The 21662-nt window shown below is 36.6% G+C and overlaps 1 protein-coding gene and 1 long non-coding RNA gene across 2 annotated transcripts in view; both read right to left on the bottom strand.

Annotated features, from left to right (window-relative positions):
- The window catches only part of LOC149803964 (inter-alpha-trypsin inhibitor heavy chain H3-like), a 66586-nt gene extending 46280 nt beyond the window's left edge, over positions 1–20306 (bottom strand). The window contains exons 1-2 of the mRNA XM_089953793.1: positions 20051–20306; positions 778–935 (exon numbers count right to left, since the gene is read on the bottom strand). Coding sequence (XP_089809919.1) covers positions 778–935; positions 20051–20149 — 257 coding nt within the window. The 5' untranslated portion in view covers positions 20150–20306. The remainder of the gene's footprint in view (positions 1–777; positions 936–20050) is intronic.
- On the bottom strand, positions 6943–19696 carry LOC149803965 (uncharacterized). Its single transcript, XR_016419995.1, has 2 exons — positions 19596–19696; positions 6943–7609 (listed from the first exon to the last, which is right to left on the bottom strand). It is a non-coding gene; the product is annotated as an uncharacterized LOC149803965 (long non-coding RNA).
- Positions 20307–21662: the final 1356 nt, after the last annotated feature.

The following is a 21662-nucleotide window of genomic DNA, read 5'->3' as shown; positions in this document are numbered from 1 at the left end:
AAACTTTGTAACCGTTTAATGTATACTCCACATTGGTGTTGAAGTACTGTGCATACTTTTGCAGGAAAATCTGGAATTTTATAGAAAGTTCTAACAAAGAAGTACCAAGAGCTAACGATAGTACAATCAAATCTGTCTCGAGTGACCTACCATCTGGGTTACAGAAAAAGGTTGTTATTGATGGGTAGCCTCTACTTATTGGTACATGATTTAAAAATGTACATATAAATTGAATTCTATACTCCATTCCATTGTTAACAAGTGGATGCGATGAAATTTGGTTATATTGTTTAAAGAGCGCCAAGTGATACGAAGTTTCATGAAAATGAAATGTCGCAAGAATACTTAAATTTGCCTTAAACGTGCAATCTGAACATCCTCTGCCCTTTACGTCGTACAGTGCCATTGGAAAGAATCGAGGTTGATCCAAATGTTGTGCAGTACTATACTCACACAAACTGCTCTGCATCGACGTAGACAGACAATGCCAATGCCAGCACACACCATTTTATCCCAGGGTCGGGATAGTTTTCAGTCGTCAATCATTTAACATGCTGAAGTTCTTTGAAACAAGGCTAAAAATTAACAGGTGCTACCTTATGCTTCAAAACTGGACATTTTTCGGATTGTTCATTTTCTTCATCTGAGAATGGCTTCAACAATAAAAAGAGGGAGGAAGATAAACACAAGAGCAGACGTCTGCTGATATGCATTTGTGGCAGTGCCATTTCGAAAAAAGCGAAAGCGCCATATTGGAATTAGTATGCTTATACTCACAGTGTAAAATTGGTCATAAAAGCTTCGTTCGGGAGAATGATGTCAAAGACTGCTTCCTTGGAGTTTCTTCCTGGATTGACCACTCTACTTGTCACCAATGTAGTGGCAAACCTGAACTTGATGTCCGACATGATATGCAGGGAGTAAATTCTGGGTTTCTGAATCAAAGGAAAAGATACGTTTACATTATATAAATGTATGGACATGTATTATGTACTCACACTTTTCTAAGTTGTCAATGTTTCCCCAATTGCCGACTATCAGTTTCCCTGTCCTTAGTGAACAAAATAAAATTGTCAAAGCTCTTGTGTTAAATCGCACCGGCCATCCTCTATTAAAATCCCAAAGAATATGCTAGCTTGTTGCCATATACTCCATAATTAGTAACCATCGACGTCATTCAGTCGTTGAGATATTCGTGTAGCATCTGATTGGAGGAAATGCATGTGAACTCTATTGACCATGGATAATCAAATCTCAGGCTAAATTGATTTGAATTACGGTTCTACAATTTATTATCTTGTAGATAAAAAGTTAACTTTAAATATTATTTGCTTTATATTGTGTTCAGCAAGCTTGGCCATTAATAAATAGAACATAACAGAACAAAATTTTAGTCAATATTTTAGATCTCCAACCTCTAGTACATATTAAATAGCGTATAATACACAGCTCGATATAAATAATAAAGTAAAATACAATTGTTTAGGATTTGCTATTGATACATTTTAACAGTTGATTTCTTAGTTTAAAAGCAAAATACAAAAACCTTGCAACGTTAACAATAGGCTTATTATATGACTGGACATTACATTAGCAAAATTATCCACTGTATAGTTGATATAATAATCTTGGAATCATCCATTTTCTTTAAAATAATAAACATTGGAAATGATATCACCTTGTCTGCATCTATATGCGCCAACTCTGTATTACCGAGGGCTCTACATTATGCGGCAAACGGGATTTTCCGAAAATATTTGGACACGCGCCGTGGAGCAGTCGTTTACAAATGCAAAGTTGTAGCCAGTAAGAAGGAAACTATCTTATAGCACAAATTCCTCTAAAAAGTCAACATTTTTTATTAATTTACATTGAAAAAAATGAATATCACCTTTTTGTAAATTCCATGCAATTCAATTGATCGTCATATAGAGAACTCCGGTCGAACTTGCTATACCTGGTATCGCTTTGATTACGAAATAAACTCAGTATATCGTCTGATGTTTGATGATTATAGGTCATATACCGATGGTCACGTACATGTCCTTACAAGGTTTAGCTTGGAATTTCATTTCATGGTGGCCATTATCCACCCAACTTTGACCAAATGTTGCATATGATCATACTTCTCGTACGTAAATAAGAAAACAATAACAGTTAAACATTCTTAAAATCAGTAATATTTCAATAATAATAATATTAACAATAATAATTTTGTATACATTAATATTTATTTACCCACACCACATTTAAAATTCATATAAAGTTAAATAATATTTGTTTTTAATTTGTAATGTTGCTATTCATGGATTTCCACTTTAATTAACATTTGTGTGTTCGATCTGATGATTGGATCCTTTCGTATTTTTGTGAGGAAATATTCTGCCAGTGCAAGGGAAGACATTTCTTCTCATAGGTAAGTTGCAATTTATGTTTATTATAAACACGCGTGCTACTATATCTAGGTTAGGCATATGCCGCGATAATATAGAGTTGTTCGCCCATGATACGTTAATCTTGGTCAGCCACCACATGCAGTTTAATTTGCATTTTCGTGCTTCGATTGACAAAGATAATGTATAGGAATAAAAAGAGGGAAAGTCAAAGAAACTTTACAAATTATAAGTAAGCAGTAATAGCGAAACAGTTTTAATGTGCACCGATAAAAACCATCAAGTATCACGATAATACAGCGTTCTGATATATATATATATATATATATATATATATATATATATATATATATATATATATATATATATATATATATATATATATATATATATATAATAATAATAATAATGAGGACTTTGCATAGCGCCTAATCTTTAGGAGCTCTAAGCGCTTTACAACATTAGACAACACCTATAAGATAAAAAACATATATATTGATATGATTACAAAACCAAACACCATGAAATTAGAAAACATATATCATGTTTAGTCCAGTACTTTACACATCTGAACATATCCGTTGAACTCAGATGGTATCGTCCACATTCACCGTGACAGATATAATTACTCACAGTTGTTAGAGCGTCCGCCTCTAATGCGGGTTCGAACCCCAGCTGAGTCTTACCAAAGATATAAAAATGGTACTAGCAGCCGCTTCGCTTGTAGTCCGATAAATAAACTCCACAAATATGTGTTGATACTGACGGACGATGTTGTAGGTCTGATGTCACCTGTTAATTAAAATGTGCAACCTTTCTGCATGCAAATCATTCCGAAACAAACCCGCGTACACTTTAGACACATACTGATAACTGGTAACAGCCATATCAAGCGCGAAATTCAAAATGGCCACAGGACAAATGGTTGTGCTATTCCACGTGGATTTACAAGTCACCAAACAAATGATTTTCTCAGGAAATATAATCTACATATCTACAAAAGAACCCTTTAGCCGATGGTAGCTGCACAGCAACGAGAAATACCGTTAATAGTATAACATGTACACCGATGTGTGCAGCCAAATTTAAATGCAGATAATTGCAGCTTTTAATGAATAAGAAATATCAGCCCCTCTCCAGAAAATCAATTTCACCACGGGTGAAGGGCTGATTTATCGGCCTACCTCGCTTGGTGCTCAACATTAAGAGGTTAGTGTTAGGAATGCTTCGCCTGTTGGCAAAATAATGTGACATGAGGTGGGACATGATGCTACAGGTTTGCGGCATGATTCCCCAGTAACAGAAATCCCTATAAACTGCTACACTTCAGATATCGTAGCGATATGATTTGGAAAATTGTTAAAGCCACGTTAAAAGTCCAAATCACGCACACACCTTAGCAACAGACATGTTTTTTGATAATTATATAACCGTGCTCTCCAAATATTTGTTGAAACGTTAAATATCTAGATACTACGGCCACGTGCAAGCAGTCCCATATATGATTATAAAATAACCCGTTTTGATCGGTCTGCCCTTATAATTCTGCGCTCTGCGATCATAATTTCTTAGAAGCCACCAGTTCGAAAGACAATTATTTTCGTTTCTGCTAGATTATTTTATCTTCCTGTTTCAATACAAAATTCATTTATGGCATTAATTTTTTGTTGTAATAACCGTACAATTTCAGCACAGTTATATAGGTCATCTGCAAACAATTTGCAAAGATCTTCGTTAAATTGTCATTGACGAAGATAAACCCCATCACATGTAGTTATATTATCACAAGCACTGTAGTGTTTTCTTAAGCCATCCTGAGTCACATCTTTCTGTTCCCTATCCAACATTATGTTCAAAATAGATGTGAATATCTTGCAGAGAGCATTTAATAGAGAAATTCCCATGTAATTCATACTCCCATTCTTAAATATCCAACATATAATTTTTGACCACTCTTTTGTAAATTCTCCCGTTTCAATATACTTTTAAAGAGTACGTTAAGAAATGAAACAATGGATCGTAAAATCTACTGGGAACAAATGACAGGAATCTTGTTGGGACCTGGAGTTTTACTTTTTAGAGCGCTAACGCTCTCAATTATTTTTTGATTTGTTATTGGTTTATTCATTTCGAAATTGTCATTCTCATTTCTTGCAGTATCCTCATCGTTATTATAATCTCAATCTCTGTTATACATTAAAAAGGAATGGAAATAATCGAACCAGTCATTCGTTGTTACTTTAGACTCGTTTTCATGTACCCTGTTATAATATTTACCCTTTAACACTTGCCAGAATATCTTTTGTCTTTTCTTGATTGTACAAGTTTATCTCTCACTAACGTTTCATGTAATTAATACAATCTTTTAAACGAGTTTCTACTGTAAACGTATGTGTCTAGACGAATAATTCGGTTTGCAAATCTGTATTTTCCAAATATGTTTAAATTTCTCCAGTTTACCATTATCGCAGTCTTGATCCCACTATTGGGGTTGTAAGCTCTGCGGTCAAACTGGGAACTTCTGTATCTGCATTTCAACACAAATTTATTTATAAAAGGACTCAAGCCGTTTTCCTCTTATCGTTATTTAAATGTAATAAATTGTCTTGGACATGCTCAATAAATTTCTGCTCAAAATGTTGGAGAAGACATTACCCATGTATGTCTTTTAATGGAACAAAAATCGCAAATAATTATCGTCGTCAACGTCCTCAAGGCAACGTAGCCACCTTCACTGACATATTCATTTTACAGATAATCTCTTGTAATCCGATCTATTTTACTACAATTATTTCATTTATCAGAAAATTTCAAGCAACAATAGATTGGAAAATGGGAGGATTCGTCTGTCACACAAGTTTGATATAAAGGGAAACTACTCTGCAAGACTATAACGTGTGTGTGTGTGTGTGTGTGTGATTTGGATTTCAACTATTTTTCAGTCATATTGCTACGATGTCCTCAGTGTGGCAGTTTATAATGTTGTCTAGCACTGGGGCATCATGCTGCAGACATTTAGCATCATCTTCCACCAAGTCACATTATCCTGACACCAGGCCGACCAGTCCTAGCATTAACCTCTTAATGCTGCCCCCCCCCCCCCCCAAGCGAGGCAGCGGCTAGTACCATTTTTATAAGTCTTTGGTATGACACAGCCAGGGTTCGAACCCGCGGCCTTCCACATCCAAGGCAGACGCTCTAACCACATGGCCTCACACACACACACACACACACATGTATGTTACACCCCAGGAGTTACTCATGTGATCTGTGTTTTTAAGCACAAAGATGGAACTTTAATGTCCTCAAAAAAGCAAGAAACTCAGCGTCCTGCATAACCTCTGTTTCGCAAAAACCTACTATGTCAAAACGCATACAAAAACCTACTATGTCAAAACGCATACAAAAACCTACTATGTCAAAACGCATTCAAAAACCTACTATGTCAAAACGCATACAAAAGCCTACTATGTCAAAACGCATACAAAAACCTACTATGTCAAAACGCATACAAAAACCTACTATGTCAAAACGCATACAAAAACCTACTATGTCAAAACGCGTACAAAAACCTACTATGTCAAAACGCATACAAAAACCTACTATGTCAAAAGGCATACAAAAACCTACTATGTCAAAACGCAAACAAAAACTTACTATGTCAAAACGCAAACAAAAACCTACTATGTCAAAACGCATACAAAAACCTACTATGTCAAAACGAATACAAAAACCTACTATGTCAAAACGCATACAAAAACCTACTATGTCAAAACGAATACAAAAACCTACTATGTCAAAACGCATACAAAAACCTACTATGTCAAAACGCATACAAAAACCTACTATGTCAAAACGCATACAAAAACCTACTATGTCAAAACGCGTACAAAAACCTACTATGTCAAAACGCATACAAAAACCTACTATGTCAAAACGCATACAAAAACCTACTATGTCAAAACGCATACAAAAACCTACTATGTCAAACGCGTACAAAAACCTACTATGTCAAAACGCATACAAAAACCTACTATGTCAAAACGCATACAAAAACCTACTATGTCAAAACGCGTACAAAAACCTACTATGTCAAAACGCATACAAAAACCTACTATGTCAAAACGCATACAAAAACCTACTATGTCAAAACGCGTACAAAAACCTACTATGTCAAAACGCGTACAAAAACCTACTATGTCAAACGCGTACAAAAACCTACTATGTCAAAACGCGTACAAAAACCTACTATGTCAAAACGCATACAAAAACCTACTATGTCAAAACGCGTACAAAAACCTACTATGTCAAAACGCGTACAAAAACCTACTATGTCAAAACGCATACAAAAACCTACTATGTCAAAACGCATACAAAAACCTACTATGTCAAAACGCATACAAAAACCTACTATGTCAAAACGCATACAAAATCCTACTATGTCAAAACGCATACAAAAACCTACTATGTCAAAACGCATACAAAATCCTACTATGTCAAAACGCATACAAAAACCTACTATGTCGAAACGAATACAGTATGAGGCAAATTAAAAGCATTTTTTTATTTTTATTTTGTTTCTTTTTTTTTCTTGTTTTTTAAGTCCTTCAATATTCCAGCACAAGAAAGAAAAGCATTCAGTACACAATACATGTTCGTAATTGACATTATAGCAGCCGTGAACTGCTTCCCAATCCTATTCCTCGCTGGTTGAACTAGTTCCATTCATATGTCGTCTGGCGTGTTGATTCACCGTATGCACAGTGTTTAGTGGTATTTTCATTGCTCTGATGTTCACGCCGTTCCAACCGAACATATCTCCGCTTTTTTCCCAAATCATATATCTAAACCTTCCCTCCGAAAATCAGTTTATCATAACTGCTTGTCGCCAATTCATCCCTCTTCTTTTCTTGAGTAATAAACTCGAATTGTTATTTCCTCTCCTCTCTTATACGCTGCGTGTAATCTTCTGACGGAAAACGCTGTTTATTGATTCCTTTTCATGCCGCTTGTAGGATACGGTCTCAGCCCTTATACAAAGTAAACTTGTCTATGGTCGGTAGCGATTGGCCCGTGCTATGCGTGCGTTGGTATTTGGACATCAACCTTTGTGCCCTCTCAAATAGTGTAGTTTGTGCGTCATCTATATAAAAGGAGTCCTGTAGGTAAAATTACGATTTTCTTCTCACATACTTTCCATCCTTCGCTAGCTGTGCCTGAAAAACCATGAAAAATAAGATTATTTCTTCTAGATTGTCCCTCAACTTTGTCAATCTGTTGTTATTTTTTCATTTGCTTTACCCGATTCCCCTCTTTCAAATTTTGCTCAAAAGTTCCTTATTTTCCTGCCACAGATCTTGGGAAAGATCGTTAACCTTATGATTGTGTTCAGTGTCAATTTTGTTCACGGATTCCGTTTAGCTAAAATACTTGCGAGAACCTCGTTAATATCCGTTGACGGATGTTGACTTCTGTGTGGTTGTTGGGTTCTTGACCCTAATTGTTCCAGAATCTGATATAGACAGCCATGTCCGTCTCGTCAGCGCCCTACTACTGGACCTCGGGCAAGGGTTATTTTCTCTACGGAACCACTCACCACTAACAACAAAATCCAGTGTAAGCAAATCTTTACAATAACACAAATACCTGAACTTGTTATCCTTAACACTTGCATCCTCGCTTTTACCCTTCTTGGTTGAAGAATGTGCCAATTTTAGCCCGCCATAGTTCATCATGTACACCAATTTTTTCAATTATTTTGAAAAGGGATCTATATCCCGTCTCTATCTTGACATGTGCAAGACGGCGCCTCCTTGGCTTCCTACAGCTAGGAGCAAAAAATACGTAAAGATTGAACAGAAAACTGCGTCAAAAGACACATGAAGTATATGGCCTTAAAACGCTATGGATAAGATATTAATCTATTTTGGTAAGAAAAAATATAATGGCAGTCGCTCTGGTCAGTGGTGTGGACACAAATGAAGGATGGTCTTATGTCACTTGTTCAGGCTCGAATAAAAAGTAACGCAAGAAAGAGTGAAAACAACAAGCTTTGAAAATTACAACAATTTATTTCACTGGAAAAATTCTGTAAAAATGAAAAAATATGAACTTACGGTTTTATAGAAACAAATAATCCAAGAATAATCCAAGAATACAATTTTAGTAGTTCTAAGAACCAAATGTTCTACTGATTTCAAGTTCGAATCCCGACGAAGAATCCAAGATGGCAGACGATGGCGTATGCTGAAATCTGTAGTGTTGAAGTCTATAGTTCCTTGTAGAAACAAGAATTATCACTCCGGTTTTGGAAAGCTTAATAAACTTCTTATAAGAACTGTCTTTGATTAAGAATCTAACATGAGCACATGTATTTCCGGACAAATAACAGAATTAATCCTTTTGAATCCAAATAATTTGAAAGAACTCCAATCCAAGTAATTTGAAATAATCTCCAAGCAGCATAACATACAACTTCCAGTTTAACAGCCCAGCTTCTACTGACAATAATTTTCCAAAACAGAGGTTATATCGTCTTCTAAATGTAAACAGGGGGTCATGTGATCATGTTCTCGAACTCATAGAAATTAAGTACTTGTTAAAGGTCACGTACATCCAGTGTGACCCTGTCGAAAACTAATAATTTTACTCTAAGAAACAAAAAATTAAAAAAAACTTGTTTACATCTTGAACACGAAGTCCCATCATGACCTCGACAACAAACAATCGTTTTAAATTAAAAATTGTACTTGTTTACGTGGTTGCTACACATTTTGAAACAAGGTCTGGATTTAGATCAATAGCTGGTGTTTATAAAACGAACAGTCAAGGTCAAACTATTTTCTGAAAAGGTACCATCTCTAGCGAATAAATTTACATTACAATATCATGTAATGAAAAATATTTTTTAAAAAAACCAGACAAACAATGAAATTGAAATAAATATATATTAAATCAGATATAATTAAATCAAATATACATAACAATGGGACACACTTATTTCATTTTTCTTAGCTAAACAGCAGAACTGCGAAAAAACACGAATTCCAGTTTTCGGTGGAGTCAAGTTTTCCGAGACTGCACACATGGGATATTTGGCTGGTTTCTATCAGCAAGGTATGTAGCTACATCATGTCGAGGAAATGGGAGCTACAACATGTCGAGGAAATGAGAACTACAACATGTCGAGGAAATGGGAGATACGCTCCTTTCCCAATTACACAAAAATGCCGCCCATTCTGGCAGGCCAGAATAGTTATCCATCTTGCAACCCTTTGATTACGTATCTGAAATTCTACCAATGGAGTATTTTCGGCTCTCAAACATTTTAGTGATTAGAAAGTCCCCGAGGTATGCCCTGTATTAGATGTATGCCGTGTATTCGATTGATTTGTGTTTGAGTTATCTCAATTTGAGTGTGCCATCATTATTATCAATTAACACGGAGACTGAGTAAACTAGAAATAGGAAATAAAGAAGGAATAAGGCAGAAAAAAGAATGGGGAAAGTATTATTTAATAAAAATGGGGAAATAATTCATAAATGTTTCATTAATAAAATAATAGGTGGTACAGAAAGATAGGAAATCAACCATAACTGTAAGCGTCCAAGCTTAGCTTTATTTTACTTTTTTCATTACTCCGTATCGCCACTATGTTCGAAATATATCACGGCAAAGTAGTTACTATACAACAACACGATTGAGAAGTACCGATACTGTATGTATCACGATTGAGAAGTACCGATACTGTACTTGTCACGATTGAGAAGTACAGATACTGTACTTGTCACGATTGAGAAGTACCGTAACCTAATGTAAGCGGCCACGTCTATCTTTATTTTACTTTCTTCCATAGCTCTGTATCGCCACTATTGTCGCGATTCGAAATATATCACGATACAGTGGTTACTATACAATGCGTATCACGATTCAGACGTACCGAATCTGTACGTATCACAATGCGCATCTTTTGCTCATTTCGATATTAACAACATGTAATGCGCTAAACTCACACTAGTGCTCTCGAGGGGTGGGGTGGCGATAAGAACTGAGGAGGGAGGGAAACTCAGTTATTTACAAATGTAAAAGTAGATTTTCTAACACTCTGATTATAGGCTAACAACGATTTATTATGGGTGGATTCTAATCTTTGTACTAAGGACAATATTGTTTATTGTTTTGATTCCTACTATGTGCTTTGTGTCTCGCGTATCAGATAGTATAACTGTAAAGCAATCATTACTAATTGGGATTTAGATCAAACCGACATTCTTGTAGACGCTTTAGTACCCCCTACCCCCAAAAACCCCAACAGAACAAAACACCTGTTAATATGGCCATCGGTACTGGCCTTACTATAGTCAGAGTGGCATTATCTTTGTTTAGAATCTACCGCATGTTATATGAAATTTAGAGGGTACGTCGTTTCGTATCGATACGACGTTACGTTATGGAGACATAACCATAACAAGATTCTTAGGATGTCAAATATGGAATGCCATATTCGATGTCCCGTGAACGAAACAAATGTTTAAAAACCAACTTGCTCTACGGTTAAAAGTGCATGTATTCCCTCCCAGTGGATTAAGAGAATAAACGAGAATATACAGCTGGAACGAACGATTGATCCACGCACACTGAACGAACAACTGATGTCGAGCATAGGACGAACGACAGATGCGGGGCACAGGACGAACGACTGATTGCGTTGTTTAGGACGAACGACTGATGCTCGGCAAAGGACGTACGATTGACGTCAGGCAATGGACAGTCGAGTGGCGCCGGGCGAACTACCGACACCGTGCCATCCAATATGTTCATCTCTTGTAAAATTCATACAGGTCATGCTGTCGTTCAGAACCGACTATTCAGTAATGAGTGACATTTTTATACTTTAATTACACATGCCATTAAATAACAATTATTCACTTTATTTGGATCCTAATACATCCATATTTATTTCCATATTTATTTTAGATCATTATTTACACACCACGAGAAGTATATACGATAAAACCAATGTCAACTTACTTCGATATTATTGGACGAGGTCAACCTAAGGTGTGATCCAGTACAAACCGGATTGAATGTCGCGAGCTGTGATGTCACCATGAAAGCAACATGTTTCGGAAAATAATTCGTACTACTCTGTCATTTTGTGCGAGAGGATGGACGTCTCCTTTTAATCACCCACTTCAGTACCAAGATATCACTGCCAAACTCCATAGCGAAAAATTATTTTCGTCTCGAAGTTCTTTGATAACATTTATGGCATCGATCATTTCAACAATCAGGATTGAATCGACGTTGATAAAAAAATTTAGTATTAAAGTTTAGAGCAACAATTAATATTTAATATCATTTGAATCAATGCGCATACACGACCCCATTGACATACACTTAAGATTTCAATTAGTAGTACAGAAGAAGAAAACAACTAAAGGAAACATTTTTATAAAAGCCACATCTGGCCCAACTCAATTACCTAATACAAACAGTGAGAAACCGTGGTGTTTCTTATACAGGAAGATGAAAAGAAATGCAAATCTAAAAGTATAAAGACGTTGCTAAGGAAACGTGTTTATGTAATAGGATTTTCAGATCAAATTTCCAGTTGCAATGCCGCATTAATGAGAACAATCCTATAGCATTAACCAGAAATCGTACCCTTTCTGCACTTGAAATTACTCATAAATATAAAAAAGAAAGCTAAATTTAAGACGTGATCTGAATTTTAGAATAAGGTAAAAATTATATTTGTCGTTCTCAATGTATCTCTCTGTCTGTCTTTGTCTATTTCTCTCAGGATCCGCGGTTGCAAGTGGTTAGTGGGCCGAGCTCGCTACCGAAACAGATCGGCTTGGAATCCTACCATCGAATAAACTTGCTCGGCTACCGCAGAGTGTTCATGATCAATGCACTTTACTTATGCATGTTACCTCGCCAACTGCCACTTGATATAATATGCAAATTTGAATTCATATTAACGTAAACATTTCTCAGGCAGTTTTCATGCTATCTTTAGTGTACACCAAAACATAAAACATATTGACTGTATAAGATGCCTTATACCAAATAGATAGGCGCCGTAATATCTACTCTGGCGATAGGTCAATTGGTTAGAGAAATAATAGGCGTGGTTATATCTACTCTGACGATAGACAAATAGGTCAGAGAGATAGTAGGCTTTGTTATATATACTCTGGCGATAGGTCAATTGGTTAGAGAGATAATAGACGTGGTTATATCTACTCTGACGATAGGCCAATAGGTCAGAGAGATAGTAGGCGCCGTTATATCTACTCTGGCGATAGGTCAATTTGTTAGAGAGATAATAGGCGTGGTTATATCTACTCTGACGATAGGCCAATAGATCAGAGAGACAGTAGGCGTTGTTATATCTTTTCTGGTGATAGGTCAATTGGTCAGAGAGATAATAGGTGAGAGAGATAGTAGGCGCCGTTATATCTACTCTGGTGATAGGTCAATTGGTCAGAGAGTCATATGGATCACTGATATAAAGTTTTTGATTTATCCATGCCAATACTGCATGGCCTGCACGTTTTGCTGCGATATAATGTTTGCATTTCGCGAAAATAAAAGATCGTAGAGAACAATATAAACATCAGACCTTATTTAATTTATATATCGATTTATTCTGAGAAACGTTCACAAGTCCGGAGAAGTTCAAGCAAACTTTTCAAACGAGAGCAGCATAAAATTAAAACACTGCGGAAAGAAATATAAATATCTGACACCGCTAAAAGAACCCGTTATATGCTAGATAAAAAACGTTCTTCCACAGCAGATTTCGTGTAGCTAAACCGACATTTGACACAAAAATAGCCTATTGTCATGCCTTCCGTATGTTAAACTAATACCTCTAAAACAAGTTTCGTGGTAAGTCGAAAAACGGAAATATCTTTGTCCGTGGAGTCGCAGGCGTAAGCACTTTCCGTTAAAGATTATTATTAGAGACATTTTCTGCATTACATTAATTTCCATACTTTGGGTGAGAATATAGCAAAATCTGGAGGTAGTAACATAACATTTCATAAACGGGTACAAAGTTAGAGGCGCTGGGGAAGCCGTGTAATTCCCGATTGCATACTGGATGCAATAGTACATAGAGAATGCAGTAGTGCAAACAGGATGTATTAGCGCATACAGAATTCAGTAGTACATACATGATGTATTAGTGCATACGCAATGCAGTAGTGCATGCAGGATGCAGTAGTGCATACAGGATGTAGTAGTGCATACGCAATGCAGTAGTGCTTGCAGGATGTAGTAGTGCATACAGGATGTAGTAGCGCATACAGGATGCAGTAGTGCATACAGGATGTACTAGTGCATACGCAATGCAGTAATGCATGCAGGATGTAGTAATGCATGCAGGATGTAGTAGCGCATACAGCATGTAGTAGCGCATACAGGATGCAGTAGTGCATACAGGATGTAGTAGTGCATACGCAATACAGTAGTGCGTACAGGATGTAGTAGTGTGCATGCAAGATACAGGATGTAGTAGTACAAGAGGTGCACCTACTGTTTTGTTTACAATTTAAACAAAGCAGCTATTATGAAACATCTGCTTAATTTTATTGTTATTACCACATATATACAACACAGGACGCCAACAAATCGCACTTTCCATACTACAGAAAGCAACCCACACAATCTCGTCGACTTCATTTCACTAGTTTTGCAATAAATTCACAACCGAGCTAGATAGATAGTCCAAAATATCTTAGCTATATATGTCGACTCACACAAACCAGTTTGCCAGATAGTCCAAAACGTATTTGCTTTAAAAGTCAACTCACACAACCTAGTAAGCCAGATAGTCCACCATGTCTTTGTTACAAAAGTCAACTCACACATCCCAATAAGACAATTAGTCCAAAATGTCTTGGCTACAAAATCCAAGTCACACAACCCAGTAAGATAGATACTCCAAAATGTCACTGCAACAAATATCAACTCACACAATTCAGGAAGACAATTAGTCCAAAATGTCTTTGTTACAAACGTCAATTTCCATAACCCAGAAAACCAGATAGTCCAAAATGTCTTTGGTACAAAAGTCTACCGGCACAACGCAGTAAGCCCGATAATCAGAAATGTTTTGCTACAAAAGTCAACTCACGGAATCCAGAAAGTCAGATAGTCAACGATGTCTTAGCTACAAAGGTCAACTCCCACAGCCCAGTAATCCAGATAGTCCTTGATGTCTTTGCTACAAAAGTCAACTCAAACAACCAAGTAATCCAGATAGTCCTAGACGTCTTTGCTACAAAAGTCAACTCAAACAACCAAGTAATCCAGATAGTCCTAGATGTCTTTGCTACAAAAGTCAACTCAAACAACCAAGTAATCCAGATAGTCCTAGACGTCTTTGCTACAAAAGTCAATTCACACAACCAAGTAAGCCAGATAGTCCAAAATGTTTTAGCTACAAAAGTCAACTCACATAACCCAGTAAGACCGATAGTCCAAAATGTATTTGCGTCAACTCATTCAACCCAGTAAGCCAGATAGTCCAAAATGTCTTCGCTACAAAAGTCAACTCACACAACCAAGTAAGCCAGATAGTCTACAATGTCTTTGCTGCAAACGTCAATTCACACAACTAAGTAAGCCAGATAGTCTAAAATGTCTTAGCTACAAATGTCAACGCACATAACCCAGTAAGACCGATAGTCCAAAATGTCATTGCGTCAGCTTGTACAATCCAGTAATCCAGATAGGCCAAAATGTCTTTGCTACAAAAGTCGATTCACACAACCAAGTAAGCCAGATAGTCCAAAATATCTTTGCAACAAAAGTCAACACATACAACCCACTTTGCCAGATAGTCCGAAATGTATTTGCTAAAAAAGTGAAGTCACACAAGCGAGTAAGCCAGTTCCTCAAAAATGTCTTTTCCTACAAAATCAACTCACACAACCCAGTTAGCCAGATAGTCCACAATGTCTTTTCTACAAAGGTCAACTCACACAATCCAGTAAGCCAGATACTCCTAAATGCCTTTGTTACAAAAGTTAACTCACACAATGCAATTTGCCAGACAGTCCAAAATGTCTTTGCTACAAAAATCAACTCACACAAGCCAGTAAGCCATATACTCAAAAATGTCTCTGCTAAAAAAGTCAACTCACAAAATTCAGTAAACCAGATAGTCCAAAATATCTCTGCTACAAAAAGTCAACTCATAAAACCCTGAGAGCCAGATATTCAACAATGTCTTTGCCAAAATGTCAGCTCACACAACCCAGTAAGTCAGATACTCCAACATTTCTTTGTTACAAAAGTCAACTTACACAACCCAGTAAGCCAGGTAGTTCAAAACATCTTTGCTACAAAAGCAACTCACACAACCCAGTTTGCCAGATAGTCCAAAATGTCTTTGTTACAAAAGCCAACTCACACAAACCAGTGAGTCAGATAGTCCATTTATTTCAGTTTGGTCTGTATGTGTTGAGTTCATTTATTTTAATTTGGTCTATATGTGTTGAGTTCATTTATTTCAGTTTGGTCTACATGTGAGGAGTTCATTTATTTCAGTTTGGTCTATATGTGTTGAGTTCATTTATTTCAGTTTGGTCTATATGTGTTGAGTTCATTTATTTCAGTTTGATCTACATGTGATGAGTTCATTTATATGATTAGGGTTTTCGTTTTTGTATAAGTTGTGAAAGATAACACTTATCTTGTCGAGTGTCTGCATTTCGGGCACTGCTTAAGTATACTAACTATTCATGTAAGGAACAATTAATATTGGTCACGATGACCATAATAACCATAAACTAAACGTAGGTACAGCTACTAAAAGACATTAACTATTTCGTACTAATGATAAATACATGTCGGTAATAGGCAACAATTGTTTGTAATTAAAGTTATATAAAAACAAACCAATTATCTCAACAAATTCAGTGAAAAAAAAATACATCAGTACAAACGTATGTGGCGGCAACGATAATTACAAACCGTAGTGACGATGATGAACACTGAGTAAAAAAAAAAGATTAAAATTTACTTGTAAAAGGTGTTATGAACAAAATATGAGAACAAACTTTCAAAATTGAAAGACAGATGGATATTAAACAAAAAAATAAAACAGAGAAAGTCTGGATGGGAAAGAAGTGTTAGAATACCAAGTGTATAAAACCAGTCAGTGCAAATGTAAGCCTCAGATTCCAATGACCGATATACCCGTTTTTTGCTGATTGTAGCAGAATGTGGTTTTGTAGAGGAAAGGGCAAGGTGACAATGGTGATATAATGAATCGGTCATGGTACATTTCTACAGGAAGATGATGCTGATCACGATTAACATTGAAAAGTCGAACTCAGATAAGGTTTTTATGAATGAAAAACTGCATAAAAAATGGAGATTCTTTGAATAAATTGCAATTTTGTACATGAGAAATTTAGTATTATTCAGTGACACCAAGTCTTCCTAAAACATTTAAACTATATTACATTTCCCAAAGCTGATAGGAAATTTGTTCTTGAAAGCTGCTTACAAACCACCCACCCTGACAAATTACTATATATTTTGTCAATTACAAATAACAGTATATATGTAGCAACCATTATGCGTGGAATCTTTATCTGAAACCCTTTTTTCGTGGACACTTATTAATCTGTATGCAAGAGAGAAAAGCTGTTTGTCAGTCATCGTCATCTATCTGACCAAATTCGTGCCACTTGCCTCTTGATCAGCTCCAAAGTTTACATTGAATTTTTCAGTGTGAATGTAGTATATACCCTCTGTCTTAAGGCAAGCAGTTTTCAATGGGTGTTTTTCAGTTTGAACGTTACTTCTGTATTCACAATACACCTTTTTGATTCCGACCCTAAGTTTTCTATCAGAAATATAGATAAAAGATTCTTTCATTAACCTTCAGTGTAGGTAAGACGAATTACACCATTGGGATAAAAAGTTTGCGTCAGACACGAGTCACGGTGGAACTGTTTATATCCTAAACATATTCAAATGAAGGATTATATCAATATTATTTTACTTATTTTCCTCTGCTTGAAAATAATATGGATGGGTCAAAGAATGGATGAATTCATAATTAATAATTCAATATGAACGAAGAATAATATGACTTTAATTACAACAGAGTTAACGTTAATTGTTAATTACATTCATTATATAAAAATTTCACGTATTATCAGAATTTTAAAATATGAAGGAAAGCAGAGAATGGAGCCTTTTATCTGAATACATGAACACTTGTTTAAGACTTTTACGTGTTGTTCAAAACAATAGCATGGATAAAAAAAACGATAATGTGCTCGCTTCGCAACTCTATGGACCAAGGTTTATTAGTGGACTACGGCAAGTGTGAGGGAAGATGGTCACGCGTTACCGTATTACAACAACATTTATGTCGGCAACACCGCGTCGTATAAGTTGGCAGAACTTGTTGCAATCGACGAGAAATAAATGAAGGTAAAAAACACAAACAAACTACTACCACTAAATTATAGCTATCCAGACATGCATAGCTGTAACGACATGTGTATAGCTATTAAGACATTCATAGCTGTAACGACATGTGTAGCTATCCAGACATTCGTAGCTATAACGACATGTGTATAACTATCCAGACATTCATAGCTGTAACGACACGTGTAGTTATCCAGACATTCATAACGACATGTGTATAGCTATCCAGACATTCATAGCTGTAACGACATGTATATAGCTATCCAGACATTCATAGCTATAACGACATGTGCATGGCCTGTTAAAGACAATCATATAGGACACAGTGAAAGGAAAGAGAAAACAATGCAGACAGAAGAATAGGTGGTAAGAGAGCATCAAAGAGTGGACAGCCATGAACTTTGGAAAGTCACAAAGAGCAGTGGAGAACAAGGCTAAATGGAGAGAGACTGTCCAAAAGTCATCAAAACCGTCCCTACGACCAGCCAGATTGCGAGAGAAATGAAGAAAAAAAAATGAAAGTAATAGAATAAGAGGTAAAACATATCCAACGCATAGCGAAACTATGGCTTTTTGAGTAAGTTATCTGCAACACAATCCTTTTAATGGCCAATCAGTACAAAATAAATTACAGTTTAAAATATTCCAAAAGAATATGCATTTTGTATGCACATGTCCGGTATGCATCCAAACCAGGAAACCACCAATCCCAATGTAGATCTGTTTTTTGATCATCCTTTACAAGTGGACCAATTATACAAACATATGCTCATGTCCGCGACATGATTATAAACTGCCACACTGCAGACATCGTAGCGATACGAGTGAAAAATTGAAAAATCCACATCACACACACATGCTACACACAAACACACTCGATAGATAATTTAAATCTAATCACTAAGATCATAGTTATTTTTATCTTTCGCTCGAACGTATATAGAAAGCTCCTGTCGGTCTCCCCCACCCCACCACCAGCCCGCAAAAATCGAGAAAATAATGACTTTTAAAATTCTGCGAAATTCCAAATCCACTTCAAAACCAATCTTTTAAAAATCCGCCTTAAACGGCAAATTCCGCGCATACGTCATCGCGAAAGAATGCGTCTTTTTTGCAAACTATTACACACAAACATACACACACACACACACACACACACAGATATATATATATATATATATATATATATATATATATATATATATATATATATATATATATATACATATTCGGCGTTCACATGCTTTTGCGATCGAAATCGCCCCCCCCCTTTTTGCTTTGCATCTGGGTAATATGCGTTCCCTCACTTTTTTATTTAACACTACACCACCCACCAACGCCTTTGTGTATACATATTGGAGAGTTTACTCTACCTTGCAAGTAATTTAATTTAATCTAATTTAATTTACCTATATGTTTATTAAATACGTAACGAAGACTACGTCGTTTAGGTGAACCTGGCTAGTTACCGAGTGATGTTTTTTGACATGATTGTTAAGACCTGATGACTAGGTTGCCCTATTGTAGTGACATGTCAGTAAGACAACCTAGCTGTGTTATATATTTCGCCGTGACGACGGCACAGGGGTTCGTATCGTTGCTTACAATTAACCTGTCATACATATACTATCAAATAACTACAAGGGAGGACACTTCTCTCCTTTCACGCGCGACCCATTTGAGAATAAACGCTGTTATTCCAAGCTACATTTCGCGTAGCCTAAAAAATTTGGTACCTGTATTTAGCTCAGGCATTTGACCTTGTATGCGTATCCAAAGTTTGGCTTCGTATCATACCTTTAAGGTATGCCAGACCATTTTCCCACACGACTGTTCGACGTGGCCGTGACCGCACCCGCTTAATATGCAAGTGAGATCCCGCTAAATGGAATACTGACCTCTCATTGGTTAAAAGAAAATAACGTCCTGCATTTATTTATAACTTATTTTTAGTTGAATACCTGAGCTAAACATCTACACAAAATGTATTACGCCACGCTTGAAATAACAGCGTTTATTCTTAAATAGGTCGCGCGAGAAAGGAGAGAAGTGTCCTCCCTTGTAGTTATTATACAGTACATTTATGACAGGTCAATTTTAAGCAACGACAGGAACCTCTGTGGATGACGGTAATGTAATGCGTCATTAATACCGATACACATGCACTTTAGTCACAGAAATCAAAACTCACGCTTGACTCGTCTTGTGCATATATTCCCACCTGCACTGCAAGAAGGAAAATGATCGATGCAGCAAATCTACACCAGACCCTCGATCCTTGACTAGCCATTTGTGAGATCCCTTGGTCACCTTTGAACAAAAAAGCATTAAAGATCACACAGTGCACGTATCTTTAATTTCTTACGTCAATGTTGAGTACTGTGCCTAAATCCAGCCCCAACCTGACGTGCCAGTGCGTAAGGCATGATATTAAACAAATTTCATTACGAACACAGGAATTCTCGCTGGCTGGTTAGCGGGAAGTCGACAAGATATAAATAGAAACATGTGGGAAAGAAACTAGTGCCATTTAGTTAAAGAATTTTGCTTGGTTAGAGTTTCGTCTGCTACTGCTAAACTCTCCGTTCGGTAACAAACAAATAATGTTACGTGGCAGAAATATTTAGAATCAAAATGGTAAATAATGACATTGATTGCAAGACTATATTTTATAAATGAGTAATACTCGAATCGGTTACCCATGAATTAATATAGTGTATGTTGTTGTTGTTTTTTGGGCTTTATCAACACTTTTCAGAGCAAGATAGGCTACAAATGGTGGAGGAAGAACGCGTGGGTAACCCCAGCAGGGACCACAGACCCCCGGGAGCTACTGGAAGTTTTGACACATACATTGGCCGAAGCCGAGAATCGAACCCACACGAACAGATATGCGATTGCAGTGATCGGTTCAGGCGAGCGCTTTAGACCAACCGGCCACCCGGGGTTCCCATGTAAGTGGTAAACAGGTAACTATTTATATAATAGTAGTCCATGGTCGCCCGCAGAACATTTTTAAAAGGAGGAGAGGCAACAGGGAAGCACGAAATACCCCAAACTACAAAAAGACTGTTACGAATATAGCCCATACTACTGTTTTGTTACCCAAATCTAAATGTCAAAACCCCAAAAAAGTATGCTGTATGTGAATCCGGGGATAAATATCTAGATCACATGAAGAAAGAACACTTTGTTGATGCGGCAAAACTTGTATAATCGTAATGCATGTGGTCAGAGGTAATCAGAGATTATTTCATTAACACTTGTTAGCAGTACTATTTTAATAATTTCAAGCATATTTTGTTTCTGTCACTGCGGGATGTATCAATAAATTGGTTTGTCTACCTTGGCAGATTGTCAAAAGTTTCATAAACTATTACTTTCATATTCTTATTAAGACGCCGCTGTCTTCGGTTCTGTTATATCCAGGCTGTGTGCATTTAGAGGACCCACCACCACCAAAAAAGCCCCCCCCCCCCCAACAAACAATTACATCTGGTAAGTATAAATTACTTGAGAAATCAGTTTCTTTCTTGATGAATGACAGCACTTGGCACGAAAAGATTGCCGATGAGAAAGAAAAAAATCTCGTTTCCCCAAAAATTCTACAGACCTAACTCCATACAGAAATAAAAAATGCCAATTATGTTATATCAATAAATGAAGCATACAAGCTGAAGTGACCGAATTATTCTGCTGGTCGAAAACCAGGGCAACGCAAACGGTCGAAAGCTGAAAGGGAAACTAATAATAAACATCGATGACCAGTCTGATTACGAATGTACCTTACGCGAGATGATGGA

The sequence above is a fragment of the Sinohyriopsis cumingii genome, chromosome 3 (genome assembly GCF_028554795.1).
Source record: "Sinohyriopsis cumingii isolate HCF-2022 chromosome 3, ASM2855479v2, whole genome shotgun sequence".
NCBI lineage: Eukaryota > Metazoa > Mollusca > Bivalvia > Unionida > Unionidae > Sinohyriopsis > Sinohyriopsis cumingii.
Note: the sequence above shows the minus strand (reverse complement) of the source record. Positions and strands in the feature narration are given on the sequence as shown.